Here is a 24,026-nt window from a genome sequence, read left to right as displayed (position 1 = left end):
AGCATTACACCACTCATAAAATGTACCAAATGATGGATCTTAATGAATATGTTTGGCTGGGAAAATATATCGCTAGGCAGAACTGAGTTTCAACTGGTTTTAGCTTTCGCTTCATAGAAACGGAGAGTATCTTTGCCCAGGAACATTTTACGGTCTGGGGAACAAGCGCACGTGGCAAGCTGTTTGTGAGTCTCGTGCAGGGAGAGGCGTGCTGTAGCGAGCCCGCAGACATCGTATAGAAAATGTGGCAGGAGGGGGAAAACGGGAGGGAGGGGGTTGCGGACTCGGTTTCGTGGAGGGGGACCGACTAGACTGATGGTGTGCGGTGAAAGCACCGCTTCAGCTGTCAAGGACGGAAGAAAGGATGATTGCGTCTCTACTGCAGGAAGGCCATTAGAGACTGACGACCAGCTCGGAATGTTTCAAGGACGTAGAAGGAAATCGGCGCTACCCTTCCGAAGAAACAATCCTGTCATCACGAAAAACGGATATGAACCGTCGTCCTGCCGAATGCGGGTCCGTTGTGCTGACCACCGCTCCAACTTGTTCGGTATGTCAAGTACGCCCTCGAACGTTGGTGCTGTGCCTTCTAGACACGTTCACTAAGACAGTTTTGTTGTTAGCTATAGATCATCCAAACTAGAGTGAGGTGTTTTGTTTCAAAAACTACGGTAGTTTTAACCTTTTTTGTTCCAATTCAAAACTGACAATAGAATCAAATGTAACTGTAAAATATTTGCTGGAAAAACAGTTAGACACATGCCCTGTATAACATAGCGAAAACGAAGAGCTGTGATGTTTGCTGCAACAGGAATATTAAAGAGATTTCTGAACAGCTGTAATTTGCCAGGGAACACACGCATATTCTGTTTTCTACTGATTTTTTTATTTTTATTTTATTTTATTTGTATTTATTTATTTAATTATTTTGGGGGATATCATCTGTGACTTAAACCTGTGATGCAATTATAAAAGCAGAGATAAGAGAAGCCGTTCTAATAAAACAGCAGCGGGCATTTAACGTTGTATGTTTTTTGAAACAACTAATCACATTTTCTATAGGATAGGCCAAAGTTTATCTTCTTCCGATACGCTGGAATTTTTTACCTGTCGTATCTGAGCACAACGAAAATTACAGTCGAAGATTTCCTGACCAGCTTTTCTATAAACTGTCGTCAGTTTACGGACCACTTTTGGACTATGTTGCTTTGAGAAATGAATTATTGTAATATACAGATCATCCGAGTTCTCTTCAAAGAATATGTGTGAGGTACAAACAATCCTGTTGGAGGAACATCCGCAACTGAGCATTATACCAGAGGTTGAAAATACGGCTTCAGTTGTACAATTCTATTATTATCACACCACCTGTTTCGGGCCCTTGTAAGCCCAGTACACGTCCACCGCGGTGCTCGGGGGCCACAGCACCAAGTTACGACACCTGAAGATCGGCTTACAAGAGCCCGAAACCGGTCGTGTGATAATAAAAGAATTTTACAACTGAAGCCGTATTTTCAACCTCTGATGGATGACGTACTTTCATTATTGAACGAGCATGATATGATTTCAAGGTTCGGAGCTGTATAAATTATCAACTTCGATACTGACAATTCCATGTACTACATCTTTAATGAAACGATCTTTCCCGGCTCTCAGGAGATTTAGTGTATGACTAAGAAGCAAATAGTCTCAGGAAAGACTGAGTTGGGTAAGTCTACTTTCCATAGAGAATCAAAACCTTACCACTCTGAAGATGAAGTCCCTGTCTTACGACAACGTCATAGAGAAATTATTACGTTTGTCCTAGCAAAGAAGAATTCAATTGATGTACAAGTGGCTGTTTTGTAAGTAGATTGGGCCCTGGATACAATCTTCCCCCCAACCTTCCCCCCACCCCCTTCCTCCATCCTTCAATTTGCTGATCAAGGAAACAGCACGTCCACCAGGCTCGTTCACGAGGAACCACTGACATACATATCAATTCAGCTTCATAACTTCCGCCTGCTGAGCGTATTTCACGCTACACATGACATGCAGGTTTTCAGAAATAACTGGGCACTTTTTAGCTGCAAGTACGTAGACGATTTATTTGGCCTGTTATTTGAAGTAGAGTTTATACTCAATCTTCATTTCCATTTCGAATATACCACAGTCCGAATGTTTTTTTGCTTGAGGGCATCATGGCTTTCCTTTGGTTCAGGTGCAATGAAGCCGTCGATAGAGCAACGGAATTTCCGAAACCGATAAAAGGAAATTAGCATTTTGAGAACAAAAATGTTGATGGTGTTGAAACAGCAACAAGCCACAAATTTATTTTAAGTTCCTTTATTCAAAAAGTACAATTACATGTATTCAGCGATAAATCTGAAGCGCTCAATTATACAAGTTTATGTGTGCAATGATGGGAATGTGGCGAAAACTACGAACACCGTCTGCTGGATGAAAGCTATGAAAACAAGTACTCGAAGCCGAAATTTCATGTGAGTCACATACCAATGCAAATCTGTAACGCAACCCTGTGTGTGACTTGCTTAAAATTACGTATTTTTTTATATTTTAGGACAACTAATCAGTAAAAAATGCACCACATGTTCCAATGAAAGCATGAAAGCCGTCTGACGATAAACTGTAAAGATTCGAAACAGGTAACGGTACCTTTTGAATAAAGGAACTTAAAATAAATTTTTGGCTGATTGCTGTCTCAACACTATCAACTTTTCTATTCGAATAACAGCAACAGTCTCAAACCATGACATCATTTGACAAAACTGTATTTTGAGAATAAATTATCAAGTTAGTGGCTGGTATCTATTATAAAAGTCGTGTTACATAGTCTCTCACTGAACACCGAAACATTTCGACGGAACCATTTTCTGCAAACCACAACCTTAAATTTTGGGGTCACCAAGAAAGCCAATTAGGAGAGCTTGATGCACTCGACTAACACGTAACGGTCAGTTTTCTTACAGGAGCTTGTATCGTCCACTGTAGTGCTCAAGTATTAAAGAATGCTTTGTTTTATTTTCATTTTTCTTCAATTTCCGTGGGTCGATTACATGTAATCTAGATGTGTGAAAGACTACAGACTGGCCAACTTATCTGTACTTGATTGCTGTTAATTTATTAGAACCTCCCTACATTATATGGTGCAAAAATTCTGAGCAACAGTAGAACATTCACTGTTTTGTATTAGTCATTAAGAAAAATTTTCTAATTACAATTTTATGGTAGGCCCTGAACTGCCATTCGCACCTACTATTTAGTAACGTACGTGTGGTGTACCCAGGTCACCAGCTGAAATCGCCGTCTTGCAACAAGACGTTCTGTACGATTGTTTCAAAGAAGTAAATACGACTTTGCGTCTCCAAATACGATACCCGTACCTACATCGGTATTCTGTAAGATAAGTCAATAAAAGGCCTAGCAGTGCTTTTTTGCAAGACGCTGTTCTTAATTTTATAAAATGCAGGTATCATCCGGAACTTTTGAGCTGTCTTCAAACAGCGTTCCTCTACTTCCTTTTTTGCAGTCATCGGCGGGATATGGTGACTCCTATGTAGATTTCTCGCATACTTTGTTACTCACTTCTCTAGCGGTAAACAGGCTGCCGATATTAGTCAACAGCGAAACAGATTGTACGTTCGCATTGAGTTTTGGGAGTTGCTATACTTGTTATTTCTTCAGTAGAGACTTGTGCTGTCGAGTTTTTGTTACCATAATCGATCAATTCTTAGAATTAACTTCTGAAAGCCGAGACCTGCAGTTTACTGTGTATCGGAAGCTTCGTATGGTTAGCTATCCCAAACACAAGGGCTATAAAAAGTGAAGCCATTACAAACAGGTTTCCGGAACAGCGCCTTGGAGATGCCTAGAGCAGTCCATACGTGCATACTGGTGAGTGGGGAGCGATGCCCTCCGAAGGCCTTATATAATACGGCGCGTGTATCGAAGGGCACCAGTCCTCCAGACGCATCCAGAGGAAATGGTCGTCACCAGGGTGAGTCACCGAGATATTGGCTGGTTCTCTTGTCGTGGCCTTCATTACGTTAAAGTCTGTTCGCTACTGTTACTGTCACTGGTGTCGTAGAGCAGGCCTGTCGTCTCGCATTTCAGTAGGCTTGTAGATACTGAACACCATTTACGCGTTCACTTAGCAAATTATTACAAGTAAGTACATCATAGTAGGTCAACTTGGTTTTAAACTTCTTTTTTGTGACCTGTCCAAGACATTTTACTGAATGAATTGCACAATCTTGCTTGAAACGCTATTGCAGGTTCACTATGTAACTATCAAATTGTTCACGCTTTAGTTAACGAAAAGGATAAAATGGTTTGTGCTACATACGTAGAAAGGGGACTCTCTCCTGACTGGAGAGACACATTAAAGAATTTCCATGAGTTTCCGTGTTAGGTCTGCTATCGTACCTAATATACGTAAACACTCGTTTAATCCACTGATTAGATGCCTTTTATTTGTAATAGCATCCGTGGTTTCATCTGGAAGGTACTGGTACTTCAAATTTAAAAAAGTAAAAATCATAAAATCTTGGTTCGAGATAGAAATCACTGGTATGATTATTACTTTTTTTAAATTTGAAGTACCAGTGCTTTCCAGATGAAACCACCGATGCTATTACAAATCGAAGACTTCGAATCATACACAGAGCCCCTTCTTCGAAAGTGGTGCATTGTAGCCGTCATTAACAGCGTTAGAGCAACGGTCGGCTCTGACGTAATGCAACGCGATTGTAGGGGATTGTGATTTTTTCTATGGTGGTCATACTGAGGAGATCATTGACAGTGAAAGTAAATAAATTCAAAGTTGTTGTAACACCAAGTTAAGTTTGCACACCACTTTCAAGAGTAGTTTCGAAATGAAATCACTGGCGTAATGTGTATGTTTGAAATAAATTTATTAAATTTTAGGCCCTTTTTGCTTGCTGTTTACGGCTATAATTTGGTTTAGGCGGTATGAGGTCAAGGCAGTTTCGAGATGTGGGACTGTGTCTTGGAGAAACGGGAAATTGTTTTGAAATATATAACATGAAATGCCCCCCCCCCCCCCCATGAACCATGGACCTTGCCGTTGGTGGGGAGGCTTGCGTGCCTCAGCGATACAAATAGCCGTACCGTAGGTGCAACCACAACGGAGGGGTATCTGTTGAGAGGCCAGACAAACGTGTGGTTCCTGAAGAGGGGCAGCAGCCTTTTCAGTAGTTGCAAGGGCAACAGTCTGGATGATTGACTGATCTGGCCTTGTAACAATAACCAAAATGGCCTTGCTGTGCTGGTACTGCGAACGGCTGAAAGCAAGGGGAAACTACAGCCGTAATTTTTCCCGAGGGCATGCAGCTTTACTGTATGATTACATGATGATGGCGTCCTCTTGGGTAAAGTATTCCGGAGGTAAAATAGTCCCCCATTCGGATCTCCGGGCGAGGACTACTCAGCAGGACGTCGTTATCAGGAGAAAGAAAACTGGCGTTCTACGGATCGGAGCGTGGAATGTCAGATCCCTTAATCGGGCAGGTAGGTTAGAAAATTTAAAAAGGGAAATGGATAGGTTGAAGTTAGATATAGTGGGAATTAGTGAAGTTCGGTGGCAGGAGGAACAAGACTTTTGGTCAGGTGACTACAGGGTTATAAACACAAAATCAAATAGGGGTAATGCAGGAGTAGGTTTAATAATGAATAGGAAAATAGGAATGCGGGTAAGCTACTACAAACAGCATAGTGAACGCATTATTGTGGCCAAGATTGATACGAAGCCCACACCTACTACAGTAGTACAAGTTTATATGCCAACTAGCTCTGCAGATGACGAAGAAATTGAAGAAATGTATGATGAAATAAAAGAAATTATTCAGATTGTGAAGGGAGACGAAAATTTAATAGTCATGGGTGACTGGAATTCGAGTGTAGGAAAAGGGAGAGAAGGAAACATAGTAGGTGAATATGGATTGGGGGACAGAAATGAAAGAGGAAGCCGCCTTGTAGAATTTTGCACAGAGCACAACATAATCATAACTAACACTTGGTTTAAGAAACATGAAAGAAGGTTGTATACATGGAAGAACCCTGGAGATACTAAAAGGTATCAGATTGATTATATAATGGTAAGACAGAGATTTAGGAACCAGGTTTTAAATTGTAAGACATTTCCAGGGGCAGATGTGGACTCTGACCACAATCTATTGGTTATGACCTGTAGATTAAAACTGAAGAAACTGCAAAAAGGTGGGAATTTAAGGAGATGGGACCTGGATAAACTAAAAGAACCAGAGGTTGTACAGAGATTCAGGGAGAGCATAAGGGAGCAATTGACAGGAATTGGGGAAATAAATACAGTAGAAGAAGAATGGGTAGCTTTGAGGGATGAAGTAGTGAAGGCAGCAGAGGATCAAGTAGGTAAAAAGACGAGGGCTAGTAGAAATCCTTGGGTAACAGAAGAAATATTGAATTTAATTGATGAAAGGAGAAAATATAAAAATGCAGTAAGTGAAACAGGCAAAAAGGAATACAAACGTCTCAAAAATGAGATCGACAGGAAGTGCAAAATGGCTAAGCAGGGATGGCTAGAGGACAAATGTAAGGATGTTGAGGCCTATCTCACTAGGGGTAAGATAGATACCGCCTGCAGGAAAATTAGAGAGACCTTTGGAGATAAGAGAACGACTTGTATGAATATCAAGAGCTCAGATGGAAACCCAGTTCTAAGCAAAGAAGGGAAAGCAGAAAGGTGGAAGGAGTATATAGAGGGTCTATACAGGGGCGATGTACTTGAGGACAATATTATGGAAATGGAAGAGGATGTAGATGAAGATGAAATGGGAGATACGATACTGCGTGAAGAGTTTGACAGAGCACTGAAAGACCTGAGTCGAAACAAGGCCCCCGGAGTAGACAATATTCCATTGGAACTACTGATAGCCTCGGGAGAGCCAGTCCTGACAAAACTCTACCATCTGGTGAGCAAGATGTATGAAACAGGCGAAATACCCTCAGACTTCAAGAAGAATATAATAATTCCAATCCCAAAGAAAGCAGGTGTTGACAGATGTGAAAATTACCGAACTATCAGTTTAATAAGTCACAGCTGCAAAATACTGACACGAATTCTTTACAGACGAATGGAAAAACTAGTAGAAGCCAACCTCGGGGAAGATCAGTTTGGATTCCGTAGAAACACTGGAACACGTGAGGCAATACTGACCTTACGACTTATCTTAGAAGAAAGATCGAGGAAAGGCAAGCCTACGTTTCTGGCATTTGTGGACTTAGAGAAAGCTTTTGACAATGTTGACTGGAATACTCTCTTTCAAATTCTAAAGGTGGCAGGGGTAAAATACAGGGAGCGAAAGGCTATTTACAATTTATACAGAAACCAGATGGCAGTTATAAGAGTCGAGGGACATGAAAGGGAAGCAGTGGTTGGGAAGGGAGTAAGACAGGGTTGTAGCCTCTCCCCGATGTTGTTCAATCTGTATATTGAGCAAGCAGTAAAGGAAACAAAAGAAAAATTCGGAGTAGGTATTAAAATTCATGGAGAAGAAATAAAAACTTTGAGGTTCGCCGATGACATTGTAATTCTGTCAGAGACAGCAAAGGACTTGGAAGAGCAGTTGAATGGAATGGACAGTGTCTTGAAAGGAGGATATAAGATGAACATCAACAAAAGCAAAACAAGGATAATGGAATGTAGTCTAATTAAGTCAGGTGATGCTGAGGGAATTAGATTAGGAAATGAGACACTTAAAGTAGTAAAGGACTTTTGCTATTTGGGGAGCAAAATAACTGATGATGGTCGAAGTAGAGAGGATATAAAATGTAGGCTGGCAATGGCAAGGAAAGCGTTTCTGAAGAAGAGAAATTTGTTAACATCCAGTATTGATTTAAGTGTCAGGAAGTCATTTCTGAAAGTATTCGTATGGAGTGTAGCCATGTATGGAAGTGAAACATGGACGATAAATAGTTTGGACGAGAAGAGAATAGAAGCTTTCGAAATGTGGTGCTACAGAAGAATGCTGAAGATTAGATGGGTAGATCACATAACTAATGAGGAAGTATTGAATAGGATTGGGGAGAAGAGAAGTTTGTGGCACAACTTGACCAGAAGAAGGGATCGGTTGGTAGGACATGTTCTGAGGCATCAAGGGATCACCAATTTAGTATTGGAGAGCAGCGTGGAGGGTAAAAATCGTAGAGGGAGACCAAGAGATGAATACACTAAGCAGATTCAGAAGGATGTAGGTTGCAGTAGGTACTGGGAGATGAAAAAGCTTGCACAGGATAGAGTAGCATGGAGAGCTGCATCAAACCAGTCTCAGGACTGAAGACCACAACAACAACAACAACATGAAATGACGGGTGGTTAAACTATCTCCCAGTGGTTCCAAAGTGAAATCACCTCCGTAAGACAACAGATTTACTTTTGTCAATTTCTTCTCTTATTTGTTACTTACTATGATGATAAAGTTTAATTCTGTTAAAAATTTCTATTTTTTTCCATTGTTCTGACTCAAAGGGTTAATACACAACAAGCTGCATTAATACATTTTCCAGGCGAGTGTTATAATCAATACCAGAATACGAACATAAGCAGAAGAATCTATAAATAATATCTGCAAACAGTATGTTCACTGACATCCTCAACATTATTTGTCTGTTGATAAAAGTAGCAGCTTAGTCCTCACATTAGAGGCTACAGTACCAATGATATTTCATGGGTAACAGGTAGTAACTACGAAACAGTATTTTGTGTCTAGGTTTTGGATAGAATTATTCTACATATTTTTAAAAGAAATATATTTGAAAAAATGTTAAAAGTTTCTCTTATGTCTCCTTATTTTATGAATTTGCAAGTCGTGGACAGCAACACGTCTATTTACTCAATTCTTTACTTTGTGTTATTAGAAGTTGAGGAGAGAAACTAACACCCCTCATTTTTGCTATCGATAGTGTCCTATTGAATCGTATTTTCGGGTAACGTACTTTTCGTTGCAAGAAATTGCAGCTAGGGTAATATCCGATGATCATCCACGATCGTGTTTCATAACAATGTTATTTAAGCCGCTCATTATAATAGAAGTATCCTCATTAGAATGTCGTTATAAACAATTCATTACAACTTAATTTAATATAGATATTCGTGGATAATACTCTTGTAAAACCTTCGATGGCTTACCTGGTAATGAGCAAATTCTTTTACATCATAGCAGATTTTTTTAAACTTATAGGATCGTTATCATTAATTAACACAGTACTGAATTAAAAATACTTGTTCAAGCAATATATTATCAGTATGTCAGAGTTAACCTGTAGGTGTTCCCAACAACTACCTTGTGTAATGGCCAACAGAGAGGACTCACTTTTAGTTCACTCAAGCTCTTCCAAGTTCGTTTTGTCGTAACACCGAAGAAAACAATAAAAACCGGTATAACGTAGACATATACTTAACTTTTCACATAATATGTACGTCATCTGACGTATTCCAGTATTTACCTATCTTCGGAGTTGAGTCTCTTTGTACATTATGTGTCTGCCTACAGCAAAGGTTCATGAAGAAGAATAATTGGTATCGGTATCCGTGTTACAACAGGACGTCGCTGGTGCGCAAATGTCTGTTGTGTTCACATCAATGGACAATTAGTTTGTCAGAGGACAAATGTCGCGGATTCAAATTTTGTCCATCACACAAAATTTTCTGCTACTTACCTTTGACAGTGATTTCTAATCGTGATAGACTTACCGTAGTTCGGAGTCCACGTTAAACTGTAAGTTTCTCTGTAATTGGCCGGCAGGTCGATCCAAAAGTTGGAAGAAGGCAAGGACAGACCATCTCCAGTAGTACGATGCCTAGTACTCTGGTGCTCGAACAAACATCCTTAATTATGATCATTTTACTTTACTGTTCACTAAAGTATACACGTAGTTCTGCTTTGTAATTTGACTCAATTTTAATAACTGAGCAGTAGTGGCACGTAATTAAAACTCTTATTCATTGTGTGATCAAAAGTATGGAGATACCTATTAGTGGGTGTGTCCAGCCTCCGCCTTTTGACGCCTTCAACTCTACTGGGGACTCATTCCGTAAAATGTTGGAATGTCTGCAGAAGAATGGCAGTCCATTATTTTTCCTCGAGGACCAAAACTAGAGAAGGTAGTGATGTCGGAATCTGAGGTGTGGAGCGAATTAAACGTGTTATTTCCACAAAGGTTTTCCATTGGGTTCAGGTTGGGACTCCTGGCAGTCCAGTCAGTTTCAGATATGTTACTGTCCACAAACCATTTTCTCACAGATTCTGCCTCATGACAGGGTGCAGTGTCATGCTGAAACAAACAGTCAACGTCTCCGAACTGTGCCTGCATTGTATTCAGTACACGATACTGTGAAATGTGTTCATGTTCTTCTGCATTTAACGTTTTCTTAAGCGCAATAATGGGACCACGCGCTGACAACGAAAATGTGATGTCCTGCGGACGGCAGGAAAAAACTAACAGCCAAGTATGAACACACTATATTATAATTTGAAACAATGACTTCTTGGCAGGCACCAATTGTCAAAGCCAAGAAAATGAAAAGCCCACAACTCTTGTAGTGACAAAACCAAATAAGGAAACTACATAATGAAAGAAAATAATGACCAAAATCATCTCTACGAATTACAATGAACAGCGTGCTACTGAATGTTATGGCCAGGGTATACTATGCTAGATCCGTCGTAAGTACTGGCTGGAGCTGTCCCTAGAGGTAGGTAAACACTGCCAGTCTGACTATCCGGGTGTGCTTATAAGGCCGAGTCGGCGGAGTGCTACGTGAGCCACGATTGTTGGAACACTGTCACATGTCTGGAGATTTACGAGTAGTTCCATGTTTATTCGGAAAACCTGTTGATGTTTATATCCACTGGCGATGTTTCACTCTGCGCTCTTGAAAGGAGGTCGGCAGCCCATCTTGCTTATCGCTTGTGCGGTCCGTCTAACTGCTAAGGGGCCGCTATTGCAGAAACACCCTAATACCATAACAAAATCTCCTCTGTACTTCACTGTTGGTATTATGGCAGTTAGTGACATCCAGGAATTTGCCAAATCCAAACCTTTCCGTTGGATTACCACAGCTACAGCGTGATTCATCATTCTAAATCACTCACTTGTAGTCATCGATTGTTCTGTGACGTCGGTCTTAGCTCCAGCTTATCCATTACTTAGCCTTCACTACATATATTGTGGCTTATAAGGAATTATTAAAGCTATCTATTATTTTCAACTGCTTACCCATACTCGTTGTGCTAGCTGGATTGCTGGTAGCTCGTTGGAAATGATGACTGATTTCTTGCAGTTATTCACAGCCATAACTACCTTCTACATTGCTCTACGGTCCGTTTCCGCCATTAGATGAGGTCTGGCAGCTGTCATTTTATTGTGGTTGCTCCTTTGCGTTGCCACTGCGTAATTAAATCACCAACATTCCACTTGGCAGCTTCAGAAAGACTGAAATGTCCCTGACAGGTATCTACTTAGGTTAATTCCAATCACTAGCCCACTTTGGAAGTCACTAAGCTTTCCAGACCAGACCCATTCTGCTATTACTGCTTCTCTACTGACCACACAATACCTGACTGCCTCCTCAAACATTGGTGGCTCTGCCTCTCGTGACACCTAGTGGTCGGTTACACAGTACGTTGGGATGTCGAGATGCTTTTGATCAGAACATCTATGACAGTTTTATTTCATGTGCACTCAAATTTTGTCACACTTTTTGGGTGGCTACTGATCTGTAGTTGATTGTCGTCCAGCTGCTATACAAGTACTGCAGATAGTGATTGAGTGTGTGTGCTGTGATGGGTATTCCCTGTGATGCAATGGGGGGGGGGGGGGGGAGAAACATTTATGTTCATGACCACCACTGTCAGCTCGTATGTTGTCTCCCTCGACGAAAGATCCTGAGATCCTTTAAGGCGTCTTTAAGCAAATCCCTCCGTTTTAGTCGGTATGTATTTTTTGCTTACTGCAAGGGTAACATGGGCCTCTCCAGAAAGCGGGAAACATTTTGTAGATTGCAATGGACTGCATTGGAATCTGCGATGTTCTTCCACCGTTGAAGCTGCAGCTCACCAAGCTTTTTCTGTCTGGGTTCTGCTTCTTTAGACAGTGTTTGTTCAGCCTAGGTACCTGATTTCCGTGGTGCTCTACAGTTCTGGAATACATCCGTACCTGCCTGTGAACGTAGCGCCCAATGAAGATCTAACAGCCTCACAAGCGATTATTATAATTGTAAATACTATTATTTTTATACAGTGCAAAAAATCATACAACTAACCACAATAAATATCAAAATTTTACTTATAGTGTGTGTACAGTATAGTAAGAAGAACACATGATTAAAGTTGTAGGTGATATGGGGGCATATAGGCTGCAAAGTTTATTACGCAGCGTTATCATACCTATCAGCAGAAACGGGTCTAAACCGGTAGGCTATCGTGTCGAAATGAGTTTTGATGACAAATACGGGTCCCCTCCATGCACCTCACCCATAGAGGATGATGACTGGGGATGTGGCAAATGCTCGACAACCCGTTACCAGATGTTTCCAAAGGTTGAGAGATGTAGAGAACGTGACAACCAGATCAACAGTCTAACTCACTCTGTATTGATGGGTCAGAACAACTTGAGCAACAAGTAATCTTGCATTGTCTTGTCGAAAGAAGTCTGCCGGCCTTAACAAGTCTGTAGTGTACTGCATGCCGTGAAAATCACCGGCTATACAAACCAGAGATAATAGTGTACTCTAAGCAATCGCATACTCTCACGCCTAGGTTGTTGCTCCCGATGGCAGTGATGGATGCAATCTGCCGTTGTCCTGAGCACTTATGTGATGCTGTACGCCGAACCGGAATGTCTGATAAGATAACGTGATGCTATCCTTGTGTTCATTGTTTCACCACTGCCATCGTGCCTCTCCAAGCCGTCACGTCACGTGGAGCCGCAACAGTGATCGCCAAGCTAACAGTAGTCCTTCGTGGTCCAAACATCGTAGCACTCTCCAAGTGAATACTTCTTTAACCGGAGACAGTCCGTATCGTCACAAAAAGTACGTGACTGGGCTGTGTGTACCTGACCTCTTATGTCCCAATCACGTGGGGCGTAGGAGATCTTGAGAGGCGTTGAGTGTGGTCCTCTTGAACTCAGCGAGTCCATACTCTTATGACAGTTGTGGGATCAAGCACAAAGTGAGCAGCTACATCAAGAAAACATAAACACAAACTTGTTAATTTTTTTAATAAAAGAGTCTACATCGCTTAATACATTTATAATGTCATTTTGGGTAGTGCCATCATCAGATCAAAACTTGGAACTCACAAAATAAAGTCTAAGTGTCAGTATCAATAACTCCTACACCTAATCGGGCCTTCAATTCACTAAATTCCAGCATGTGGTGCAGGTTTTGCTTTATACTGAAACTGATCTTGTTTTACAGGATCTAAGTTTTGATATGGTGATGACAGTAGCCGAAACGGCGTTATAAATAGAGACATTTATTTAGTGATCTAGATCGTTTACTTCACAAAAATATTCACCATAGTCGTTGAGTCTTACAGGAAATTTTTCCTTTGTTAATAATGTATATCAATAATCCATAAGCCTGCTGTCGTGTTCCGACATCTGTTAGGCGTTTGTCCTTCTTACATGAGCGTATCACAAACAAACAACGTACAAATGCGATTTCTAAGCTGCGTAAAATGTCCTTATACCCAAAATATAGTTGGCGTCCCTCTTAGTTCCTTTGTATAGTAACGATGAAATAGTAGTAATTTGTGGACCCAGACATGAGCACATTTTAATTTAGAAAACATCACTAGAGATATAAGTTTAGAAATTAATTATAGCAGTCTACATACCAAGGCACCTTTATTGGACTGTGACCCGTTTCGATTATCACACGATCGTCTTCAGATCTCATATTGATGGACAATGACATTGCCTGGAGCATGAGACGACGAATGGTGATAGTCAACTGCATAAGGTTCAATGTAATAAGGCTTGACCTGCTTTCAATACCATTAGGTGTATCTTCTTGTAACATCTCCGATTTATGTATCTCGACCCGATCCGGATCTGAATAGCAGCCCAAATAAATATTAATTAATGTGACCGTGTACCTAATGGGGCTGCCAATCGGATTTGACTGCTACGCAGTTGTTACATTCCATTTTGTCCTTCTCAAATGCTGTAATAATGAAATGTCCGGTGACAAGAAGAAACGCCAACACAGCTTCACTAATCAAGGACCTATATTCGTCTCAAAAATACAAAAGGAAGGAGACAGCCACTGCCTTCGTCATACATAATTAATTACGGCTAATCTCAGCACAGGCTTCCTCGCTATTCATTATTGTCACACGCAAATTCAATCACTGCAATCCAACACTGCAATCCAACACTGCAATCCAAATGATGCCGGCGCGGTAGAAGCGAAACCAAAAATATCGGCACAGAAATATCACTGATCACTATCGTAATTATACTTCTTCACTTTCCCGTATTATTCTAACACAAAGGGGTTAAACAGCGGCGATGGCCACTCCCATTGTCGGTAAACCCTTGCATTACAGCAACAGGCCTCCACACGGCTCGGCCTGCAACCTGGGAACTGACTCCAACTCACACTCGCAACACGACACACTATCGATTGTTTGCCCTATCGACCTGTGCCGAGTGCAAACTTATAGTAAGGGCCTACGGACCCCTTACATTCTCCAGAAAGAATAAAGTCATAGCTTCCATTACGTTAAAATTAAAAGCACACATTATGAGATAAAATGCTACTTGAGCGATTCCGCTCATAATGTATGCTTATGATTTTGATGTAATGTAAGTCAAGTGACTTCATTTCTTCGGAAGAAGATACCCCGAGTGGTCCAGAAACCTGGTTAAGGCTCATAAAATTAAAAATCATGTAACCATTCCGCAGTTTGTATCATTTATTGCAAGCCTCCGAATGATTTATGTGAAATCTTATAGCTTTATAAATAAAGCAATCACTATTAATATTCTCCACCTTTATTCTTCATATCCACATACACGCAACACCAAAAAGTAATATAGAGTAATGGAATTCCGGGAATACATTTGTCTGGATAACATATTTAACGGATTAACATTGCAACATCACAAGATAAGGTAAACGTGTAATAAGCCATAGAAGATGTGAAATGCTTGTACGTTAATAACTGGCGTAACCGCGTGAATGCTGAATGCAAACATGCAAACACGCATGCATTGTGTTCTACTAGTAGTTGATTCCATAACTCTCTCTCAACCGTTAGGTGCTGTTAAGGTCTGTCGTTGTCGTAGTCGGCGTGTCACTGTGACTTAACAGTGCGTGTTGATACTGCTCAAATACAAATATTCCTTTCTTCTCTCTCATCTGGATGGCTGAATTAAAGACAAAATCTGAGAGAAAAATACGTACTAGTGTTAAGAAAAGTGACAGTATTTACGAAAAAAGCGCTGCTCCAAAACACATGGCACTGCGATACTTGTATCCACTGACTCTTTAAGCAGAGAACGACGCCTCTATCGAACGCCACGAGAACGCCATGTAGCAGTATAAATCAACATCGTTTATTAACATAGATGAGAAATTTTAAATGGGCCCAGAAGGTATCCGAAACTGAAGAATCACTTTCAAGGCCGATGACGCGGGTGCAACGTGTGAACCTATAATGTGTCACAATGTTGTTAACTTTGTGCCATTTGAGCAACAGCATTGTTTCGTCCTTGCTCAGCAATATGCTTAGCGACTTGTTGCGCTGGTACCGCGAGAGGGAAACCCGCACACACGAGTAACGGGAGAGGTGTTGTGGCCATGGCGAAAGGAGCTGTAGAGCCAGTTGGTGGACATTCAAGAACAGGAGCCCTCCTTAAAGCTCGCAAACCAGTGAGCCGCACATGGCACCTCACGAATGGTCAGCACAGGGCCATTTTATGGACACAAAGAACCCATTGATGTAGTCGGTGTCTTTTCCTGGGCGAGAGGGTAGGATTCAGCTGGAGAAGCACACAAGGGATCCATGTTAACTGTGTTTTAGTGCCAGACAGCAGTAATTAGGCCAGTCGAGTGATGGGACATAATGTAAAGTGAATTGTACAGACTTTGCATTAAGTGTATCGGTGAACAGCAGTAATTAACCGACGAACTGCAACAGGGTCCAGCCCACAAACTGTAGCCCTAAAGACATTCTTGACTGTCATAAAATCCCTACTTCCAATTTCAAAGATAATACATGCTCCCGACCATAACAGCGTGTATTTAAAGTAAACCTGATTTGCATCCTTATAGTGCACTACTAGCGCCATTCTTATACGACTGGCACAAAATTTCAATAGACATCATCTTTCGGATGTAGAAACACTTGTAGCCACTTTAGTTTATGTCGCACTTCCCCTTGGTGTCGCGCTTGTTTTCCGTTAGTGTATTTCAACTTTCTGCAGCTAGAGGCCTCCAAACTGTAACGTGTAACGTGGCAGTGTATAATGTAATTGTGTCTCTGAGTGAAGAACAACGTGCTGGAATCGAGGTTCGAATTCGTCCACATATGGAGCACACACGAGCGTTGCGACATCTGCAACAGTTCGATGCCTTGTGTTCGCTGTCATCGTTCATCCTCCATACAGTCATGACTTGGGCCGATTTCCATCTGTTTCGAAAACTTAAAGAAAACCTTCGAGTACTTCACTTTAATAGTGACGAAGCGGTGCAACCAGAGGTGACGTTATAAAACCGTCAGCAGACATTGTCAGTGACGATATCACCAAATTGGTCTCTCGTTGGGAGAAATGTATTCATCGCCTGGATGACTATGTAAATATGTAGACGTGAAGAATTACGTTGTAGAATGTTACAAAACAACGGTTTTCGATTTAAAAAGATTTAGAAGTTGCACTTTAAAGGCCTTATTTTTCAGCATGTACTCTTAATAACAAGATCATCTTCTGTGCAATGGCACATACAAAATAGTCACCCTTAAAGGATGCAGACAAGAAAATCCATATCGTCGTCGCTTGTAAAGAAAACCATTGTATGCCCTACGGTACTGATGGTCTTTTCGTGTGAAATACTGCTGTTCACCAATACACTTAATTCAGAGCCTATACAATTCACTATACACTGTCTTCCCTCACTCGACTGGTCTACTTACTGCTGTCGGGTACTAAAACACACAGTTAATAGGGAACCCTTGTGTGCGTCTCCAGTTGAATCCCGTCCTCTAGCCCACAGACACCGACTACATCAATGGGTTCTTTGTGTCCACGCAACGGTCCTGTGCTGACCATTAGTGAGGTCCCAAGGGCGGCTCTTTGGCGTGTGCGTTGTAGGGAGGTTCCTGTTCTTGGATATCCACCAACTGGCTGTGCTTATCCACAGCTCCTTCCGCCATGGTCCCAATACCTCTCAGTCATGTGCGCGGAAAACACTTCGTCTTTCGGCACCAGCGCAACAAGTCGCTAAGCGTAATGCTGAGTGAGGACGGAAAACTGTGTTGCTGAACATGGCACAAACTTAACTAAACTGTGATATATTAAAGGTTCACAAGTTTTACTCGCGTCATGGGCCCTGGAAGTGATTCTTCAGTTTCGGATACCTTCTGGGCCTATTTAAAATATCTGATCTACATTACTAAAGGCTGTTGATTAATACTACTACGCGGTACTCTCATGCCGTCCGATTGAGGCGTCGTTCTCTGCTTAAAGAGTCAGTGGATATAAATACTGCTGTGACATATGTTTTGAGCACCGCTTTTTACTTAACTGTTGTCACTTTTCGTAACACGAGCACTTACTTTTCTCTCAGATTTTGTCTTTGTTTCAGCCATCTAGATGAGCGAGACGAAAGCAATATTTGTATTAGATGATTTTGAACACGCAATGTTGATTATTTTCATCATGGCAGCGACAACAGAAACTGTTACTAAACTGTCTCGAATGAAAAAGGGCCACAATTGCACTAAATTATGTTTATTTTAAACCTTGACCATGGTTTCTGCTATAATAATACAGCCTTCTTGAGAAGTCTTACACACTGGTAAATGAAAAATGTCCTAGCCCAGCGGCTGCGTCAAGACCAATAAAATAACTTCAACAGACATAAACCTGTTTCGAACATAAGTAAAATTACATATGGAACCGTATGTGAGTATCACAGAGGTAGTGACGGAACACATACGGTGCCATATGTAATTTAACTTATGTTCGAAACAGGCTTATGGCTGTTGAAGTTATTTTATTGGTCTTGACGCAGCCGCTGGGCTAAGACATTTTTCATTTATCAGTGTGTAAGACTTCTCAAGAAGGCTACATTATTATAGCAGAAACCATGGTCAAGGTTTAAAATAAACATAATTTAGTGCAACTGTGGGCTGTTTGTCATTCGAGACGCACTGTTGAGACACAGTGGCAAACCGACTACGACACAAACGGATCCTAATAACACTTCCATGAACATCTGCAGGTGAGAGAGTAATGGAATCAACTACCTGTAAAAGTCGGAAGATTACCTCTGCTTTAAAAGGATGATGAGGGAACAGAAGCACTTATCTTTGGTTTCATATAAGAAAACTCTCCAATAATCGGTACATCACTTCTTACAGTGAAATCGCGAATTGTTTTAGATCTCTCAAATTACGTAAAAGTAGATGCTCTGTTTTCTTGTAACATTTGGCTTAGATCAACATCTGATTTTGCCGTGGATAATTGTTTGCTCGCTACGGGAGGTGACGAGTTTCATACATCGCAAATGTCAGACCTAATGCTTCAAACCAACATATAGTCTAATCAGAAGCCAGATTTTCAGTGTCTTCAAACGAGGTTCCTTCTCAACGTCCCGCCGAACGAGGTAATTACAGAGTGAAAACTCGGTGTCGAGATGGGTGATGGACGACACTGAGTCGTTTGAGGGCAACCACGAGAATACTTCATTCACAATTTTACGTTGACCATCCTGAACGGGAATTTAGTGTCTCTTTCATCAGCTCACTCTAGAGTAGTAGAAGACTGAAGAAGAATGTTAAATTGCAATTCTGTCGACCTTTCAAGATCACACGAATGTTACATTATTCTTACTCCAAATCATGGATCACACAGCAGTATGATATGACCAATACGCGTATGAAGTTTCACACACTAGGCTTTTCACAGTTCATATTACAGGATTCTAGAGGTTATGGAGGGCCTTCGTAGGTAAAGTTCTGATAAGCAACTCATTTCCGTAAGTGTCCAGTTTGGATTTAATAACGTTGAAGATTGCATCATTATCAAATTTCCCAGTTCACGGCACGCACAGAGGGGAGACAGTGAGATATATGATGTGTGTGCTCCAGAGGCACCCATGACATGGGCTGTGTTTCGAGTACTCGTTGCAGGGTTCTCTCATATGTGCCGGAGGACGTCCTCTTCAAATTCGAGGGTGCGGCGTGTAACAGTTAGCCCCCCTAGTGGCGAAATTGCGTTTCTCGCAGACGTTGTGGTAGTGGAACGGAAGTGGTATGTCATCTCATAATTAATACAGGGGCTCAGTTCGTGTGCATACCGCGAAGCGGGAGTTTTGAAAGCGATCCCATCTTGAAATTGTATTTTATGTCCAAACGGTGCATTTCAAGATATGGATTCCATATCAGAAGTTTATCTACTAAGTCTTATCTGTAAGCCCTAGATGTCTGTAAAAGGAACTGTAAATCACCCAATACAGACGCGAACACGCAACCTGTTTTCCGATTCAAGAGGTATATGTGTTTCATATATGCTGGTAGGGCTATAAATGCCACTTATGGGTTGTACTTCTTTCATTTTACATACAAAACTTCACCTCCGTATTAGGTGCGACCCTGTCAACCATGACAATGCCGAATTTTTACTAAGAAAACTTTCAGCTGTCATTCTTCCCACACAGCCGTATGGACTATGAAATACTGTAAGCTCAACATAATTTTCGGTCTGGTACAACATGATAACCCCAATGTAGGCGATATCAGCTTATCGGTGGTAATGAAACAGTTTACTTCAAATCAACTAAAAATACGCCCTCGTGCACAGTAGTTATAATTGAAGCATACAAGCCAGCTGAATTATCACAATGTCTTTTAGCAACTAGTTTGACCCTCAAAGACGAACAATGAAAAAACAAAAACCGAAAACATTGGTTCACTCTGAGTTATTACATTTCTTGTTACCGAAAACTGGTCTGCAATGTAGCAGTGTGACTGTGAGTCTATAATTTTTGTATGTACGTTCCCTCTCTCGCCCTCCTTCCCCCCCCCCCCCTCTCTCTCTCTCTGTGTGTGTGTGTGTGTGTGTGTGTGTGTGTGTGTGTGTGTGTGTGTCAGAGAGGAGTCAGAGAGAGAGAGTTAGAAAATGGATTCAGAGAGGTTAAGTGTTTCTCGTGCTGGTAACGTTTGTGTTGTACATATTTTTCAGATTCTCCTGATTGCTGCTCTCCTTAATGCTATTCTAGCAGCGCCGCAGTTGAATCCAAGAGACGCTACAGTTGTGGTGCTGGAGAATGACTTCAATGGAGTCGATCCGTGGCATTGGAGGTATGTCACTAACGTCTTATACCCAAGACACACCGTTTCGCACTTGAGATCAATATACTTGAGTAAAATTTAACCCACGACTACTGCTTAAAAACGGAGACATTCACTCGGTACCGCTAGAGTAGACAAATGAAACCACTCAAGTATTTTCTTTTACAGAGACATTGTTCCAAACATATAGACTATTGTCCATCAAGAGGAGCTTCATAGATTCAACTGCTACCAACTATAAATATATTGACTTAGGTTCTTCTACTAATCATTTTCAGTTTCCACACAGACAAAACGAAACCTCTAACTCCATCCAAATAGACCTCAGGAAGCCTAACGGTACAGGCCGACCAGTGTGTCACCGTCAGCCAATAGGCGTCACTGAATGTGGGTATGGACGGAATGTTCAGCACACCTCTGTGCCGGCCGTCATCAGTTTCCGTGACAGGAGGCGCCACTTCTCAGTCAAGTAGCTTCTTCACTGTCATCGCAAGGGTCGAGTGCACCCTGCTTACCAACAGCTCTCGGCAGACCCGGACAGTCACATCTCCATGTGTTAGCCAACCCCAACAACTCTTCGATGATGTGACGGGTATCTGTGTCATCACTATGGCGAGGCCATTCGCCGAAGTATTTTGTTGCTTTTCAGGATTACTAAGTCCTGTTTTTGTTGCAGCCCTTCTTTTTGCTATTCCTTATGTAGTAATTCCTATGTGCCACGCCTAACGTTTAGTCGTGTAAAACAGAAGACTCTAAAGCGTTCTTTTGCAGAGTAACATGCTGAAGTTCGGTACGGTAATGGTGTTACAGAAATAAATTTTAGGGAAATGACCAGTTCTGGAAAGAGGCCTAAGTTGTTTCTGATATACAAGCTTTTAGAGATAAAGTACGTGATGTCAAAATCAAAGGCAGGACATTGGTGCTTTATTTGCACCAACATCTGGCCTCTCATTTCAAGTGACTTATAATGAAACATTTGTCCAGCGTTCCAGAGGTTGAAAGAATGAAGTGTGTTTTCACTCCGACATTACAGCGTTGTCGGTGACGGTGTGTAGACTCATTATTGACAAGTGAAGAAATAGGAATCGGTCACGTCCTCCTTGAAGAAAACCACTGAAAATCTAATTGAAAATTTAGAAATGTGTGGTAAAGTCTTATGGGACCAAACTACTGAGGTCATCGGTTCCTAGGCTTACACACTACTTAATCTAACTTAAATTAACTTACGCTAAGGACGGAACACACACCCCCGTACCCGAGGGAGGACTCGAACCTCCAAAGAGGGGAGCCACGCGGATGTGACAAGACGCCACAGACCGCGCGGCCGGAAAATATAATTGTAAACAGTTAGATAGAGGTGTGATCCTCGCACGTACAGAATGCGAACCTAAAGCCGTAAGCATTATGCAGTTTTCTTTGGTTCCATGGAACCAGCCACCTCTAGGTTTATTTACTCCATTGTGTCGTCGATCACCTGATTTATTAATTTACCCTAGTTTTGTTCGTGTTTACCTTCCTTGTATGTATGCTGTCCAACTTCTGTGGTTTGTCTTGTTTGAGATTTTTAACAGAATTGAGTATTGAGATATTATCTACAGCGTTAGGTAACTGCAAACAGTCATAAATAATTCCGCAGTGGAATATTCCACATTGATTCTTCCTGAAATTTCTCTTAAAGCTCAACTTAATTATTACTAAATTGTGATCTGTGTGAATCACAATCTTTGTACAGAAACATCAATGGGGGTATATGTGTGATGATTTAAACTGTTCGCATTTCCAGAACTCAAAAAATTTTGCATCTACATTACTTGTTCGTAGAATCATGGACCTTTGAAAGGTACTCACAAATGTTACTACATAACACAGGATTGTCGATGTAAGTTCAACAAGACTAATACAAATCTTATTTTAAAAGTTTTAGAAGAACGATCTACATTTACGTCATCAATAAGCCCGGTTACAGTAAAGCATTTGTGTTCAACAACAGAAAATAGTATAAATGGGGCAGCATTCGTTATGAATACGAAAGAAGGGCAGTCAGTGAACTGCTGTGAACAGTTCAGTGATACGGTTGTTTTCATCAGACAACAGTAAATCAACGTCGACAACAACAGTTCGCGTATACATACCGACGTCGCAACCAGATATTGTAGAGATAGAGGAAGTGTATGAGGATATTGTGTGGGTAATTCTTTATGTTAAGAGAGATGAAAATAAAACTCGGTTCTAGGTGAAGGAATAGAAGAAAGTGCTGCAGGACAACTTGGGCTTGGCTGTTGGAATGAGAGAGGAGAAGGACTAACTGCGTTCTGCAATGAATTTTGAGTGGTAATAGCGAAAGCTCTTTTCAAAGAATCAGAAGATGAGCAGGTATACTTCGAAGAGACCCGAAAACACGAAGATTCCAATACATTACTTCTGGTCAGACAGATTCCGACGTCGGATATTGGATTGTTAGTCATATTCAGGATCAGATATAGACTCAAATCACAATTTATTAGTGATGAGGAGTAAAGTGAAGCTTAAGAGAATCGTCAGGAAGGATCAGTGTGGAAGGAAGTGGGGTACTGAAGTTCTGAGAAAACATAAGACGCCTTTGACATTCGCTAAGGATGGTGATACTGCAATAAGGAGTACCAGAGTTGGCAAGTCAGAGGACTGGACTTCTCTAGAAAGTGCAGTCAGAGATATTGGGCAGTCAAACACAGAAACAAGTAACGTAACTCAGAAGAAACCTTGAATGACGGAGGGAATATTTCAACTGATCGACGAAAGAAAGAGGCACAAAAATCTCAATAACTTCCATTGGCAGAGAAGTGTCACAAGATAACCGCAGTTTTCCCCAACCGTGTCTACTTGTAAGTGACGAAGGGCTACCGTCTTCTTAGGCGAAATGCTCTTGTTTTGGGGTGCTACTGCAGTCAAAATTCGGCAAGATAAGTTTCCTCTGTCGTATCTGCAGTAAGTGTACAAACGTCTTTCACTGCTGATAGCTTGTGATCAAAACTAAAACCTCTTCCCTGAACGTAGACACGTCATTCACAGATTTTGTTACGAAACTGATGACGGATCGTCGAGCAGAAACTTTTGCCACAGTTGTACCGCAACTTGTTTAAAATTTGCAGTCTGCCTCCTCCTGTCCTTGCCGTGAGTCTTTCTCCCAGGCCCTCGTCACACCGATCACCTAGCAGCAAGATAGTGAAGACCATCTTCACGCACATGAAACATAGATGAGGCAAAACATTATGACCGCTGCCCACTGCAACATCCCATGACATATTGTAGCGTTGCGCGCACGTGGCCTGGTAGGGTGTGTGTATCATTATGCAGGCTGTCCTAGAAGGAATTGCTAGGGATGTGACAGGAACGATAATTTGAAGCAAAAGGTCTAATAAAGAAGGGCTATCAAAGGCATGCCTTATCAGCTATGAACTCTTATTC

At 41.3% G+C, this 24,026-nt stretch overlaps 1 protein-coding gene across 3 annotated transcripts in view; it reads left to right on the top strand.

Moving 5' to 3' along the window:
• LOC126418481 (endocuticle structural glycoprotein SgAbd-5-like) overlaps positions 1-24,026 on the top strand; it is a 140,456-nt gene that overhangs the window by 47,488 nt on the left and 68,942 nt on the right. For 2 of the 3 annotated variants that reach the window (XM_050085258.1, XM_050085256.1), the window contains exons 1-2: positions 3,971-3,997; positions 20,473-20,591. The exons of the other annotated variant lie outside the window; for it this stretch is intronic. In XM_050085258.1, the coding sequence (XP_049941215.1) occupies positions 3,983-3,997; positions 20,473-20,591 (134 nt within the window). In that variant the 5' untranslated portion in view covers positions 3,971-3,982. Of the gene's footprint in view, positions 1-3,970; positions 3,998-20,472; positions 20,592-24,026 lie in introns of those variants that run through there. 3 annotated transcript variants of the gene reach the window in all.

The sequence above is a fragment of the Schistocerca serialis genome, chromosome 9, assembly GCF_023864345.2.
Source record: "Schistocerca serialis cubense isolate TAMUIC-IGC-003099 chromosome 9, iqSchSeri2.2, whole genome shotgun sequence".
NCBI lineage: Eukaryota > Metazoa > Arthropoda > Insecta > Orthoptera > Acrididae > Schistocerca > Schistocerca serialis.
The sequence above is the reverse complement of the archived record's forward strand: the minus strand, read 5'-3'. Positions and strand labels throughout refer to the sequence as shown.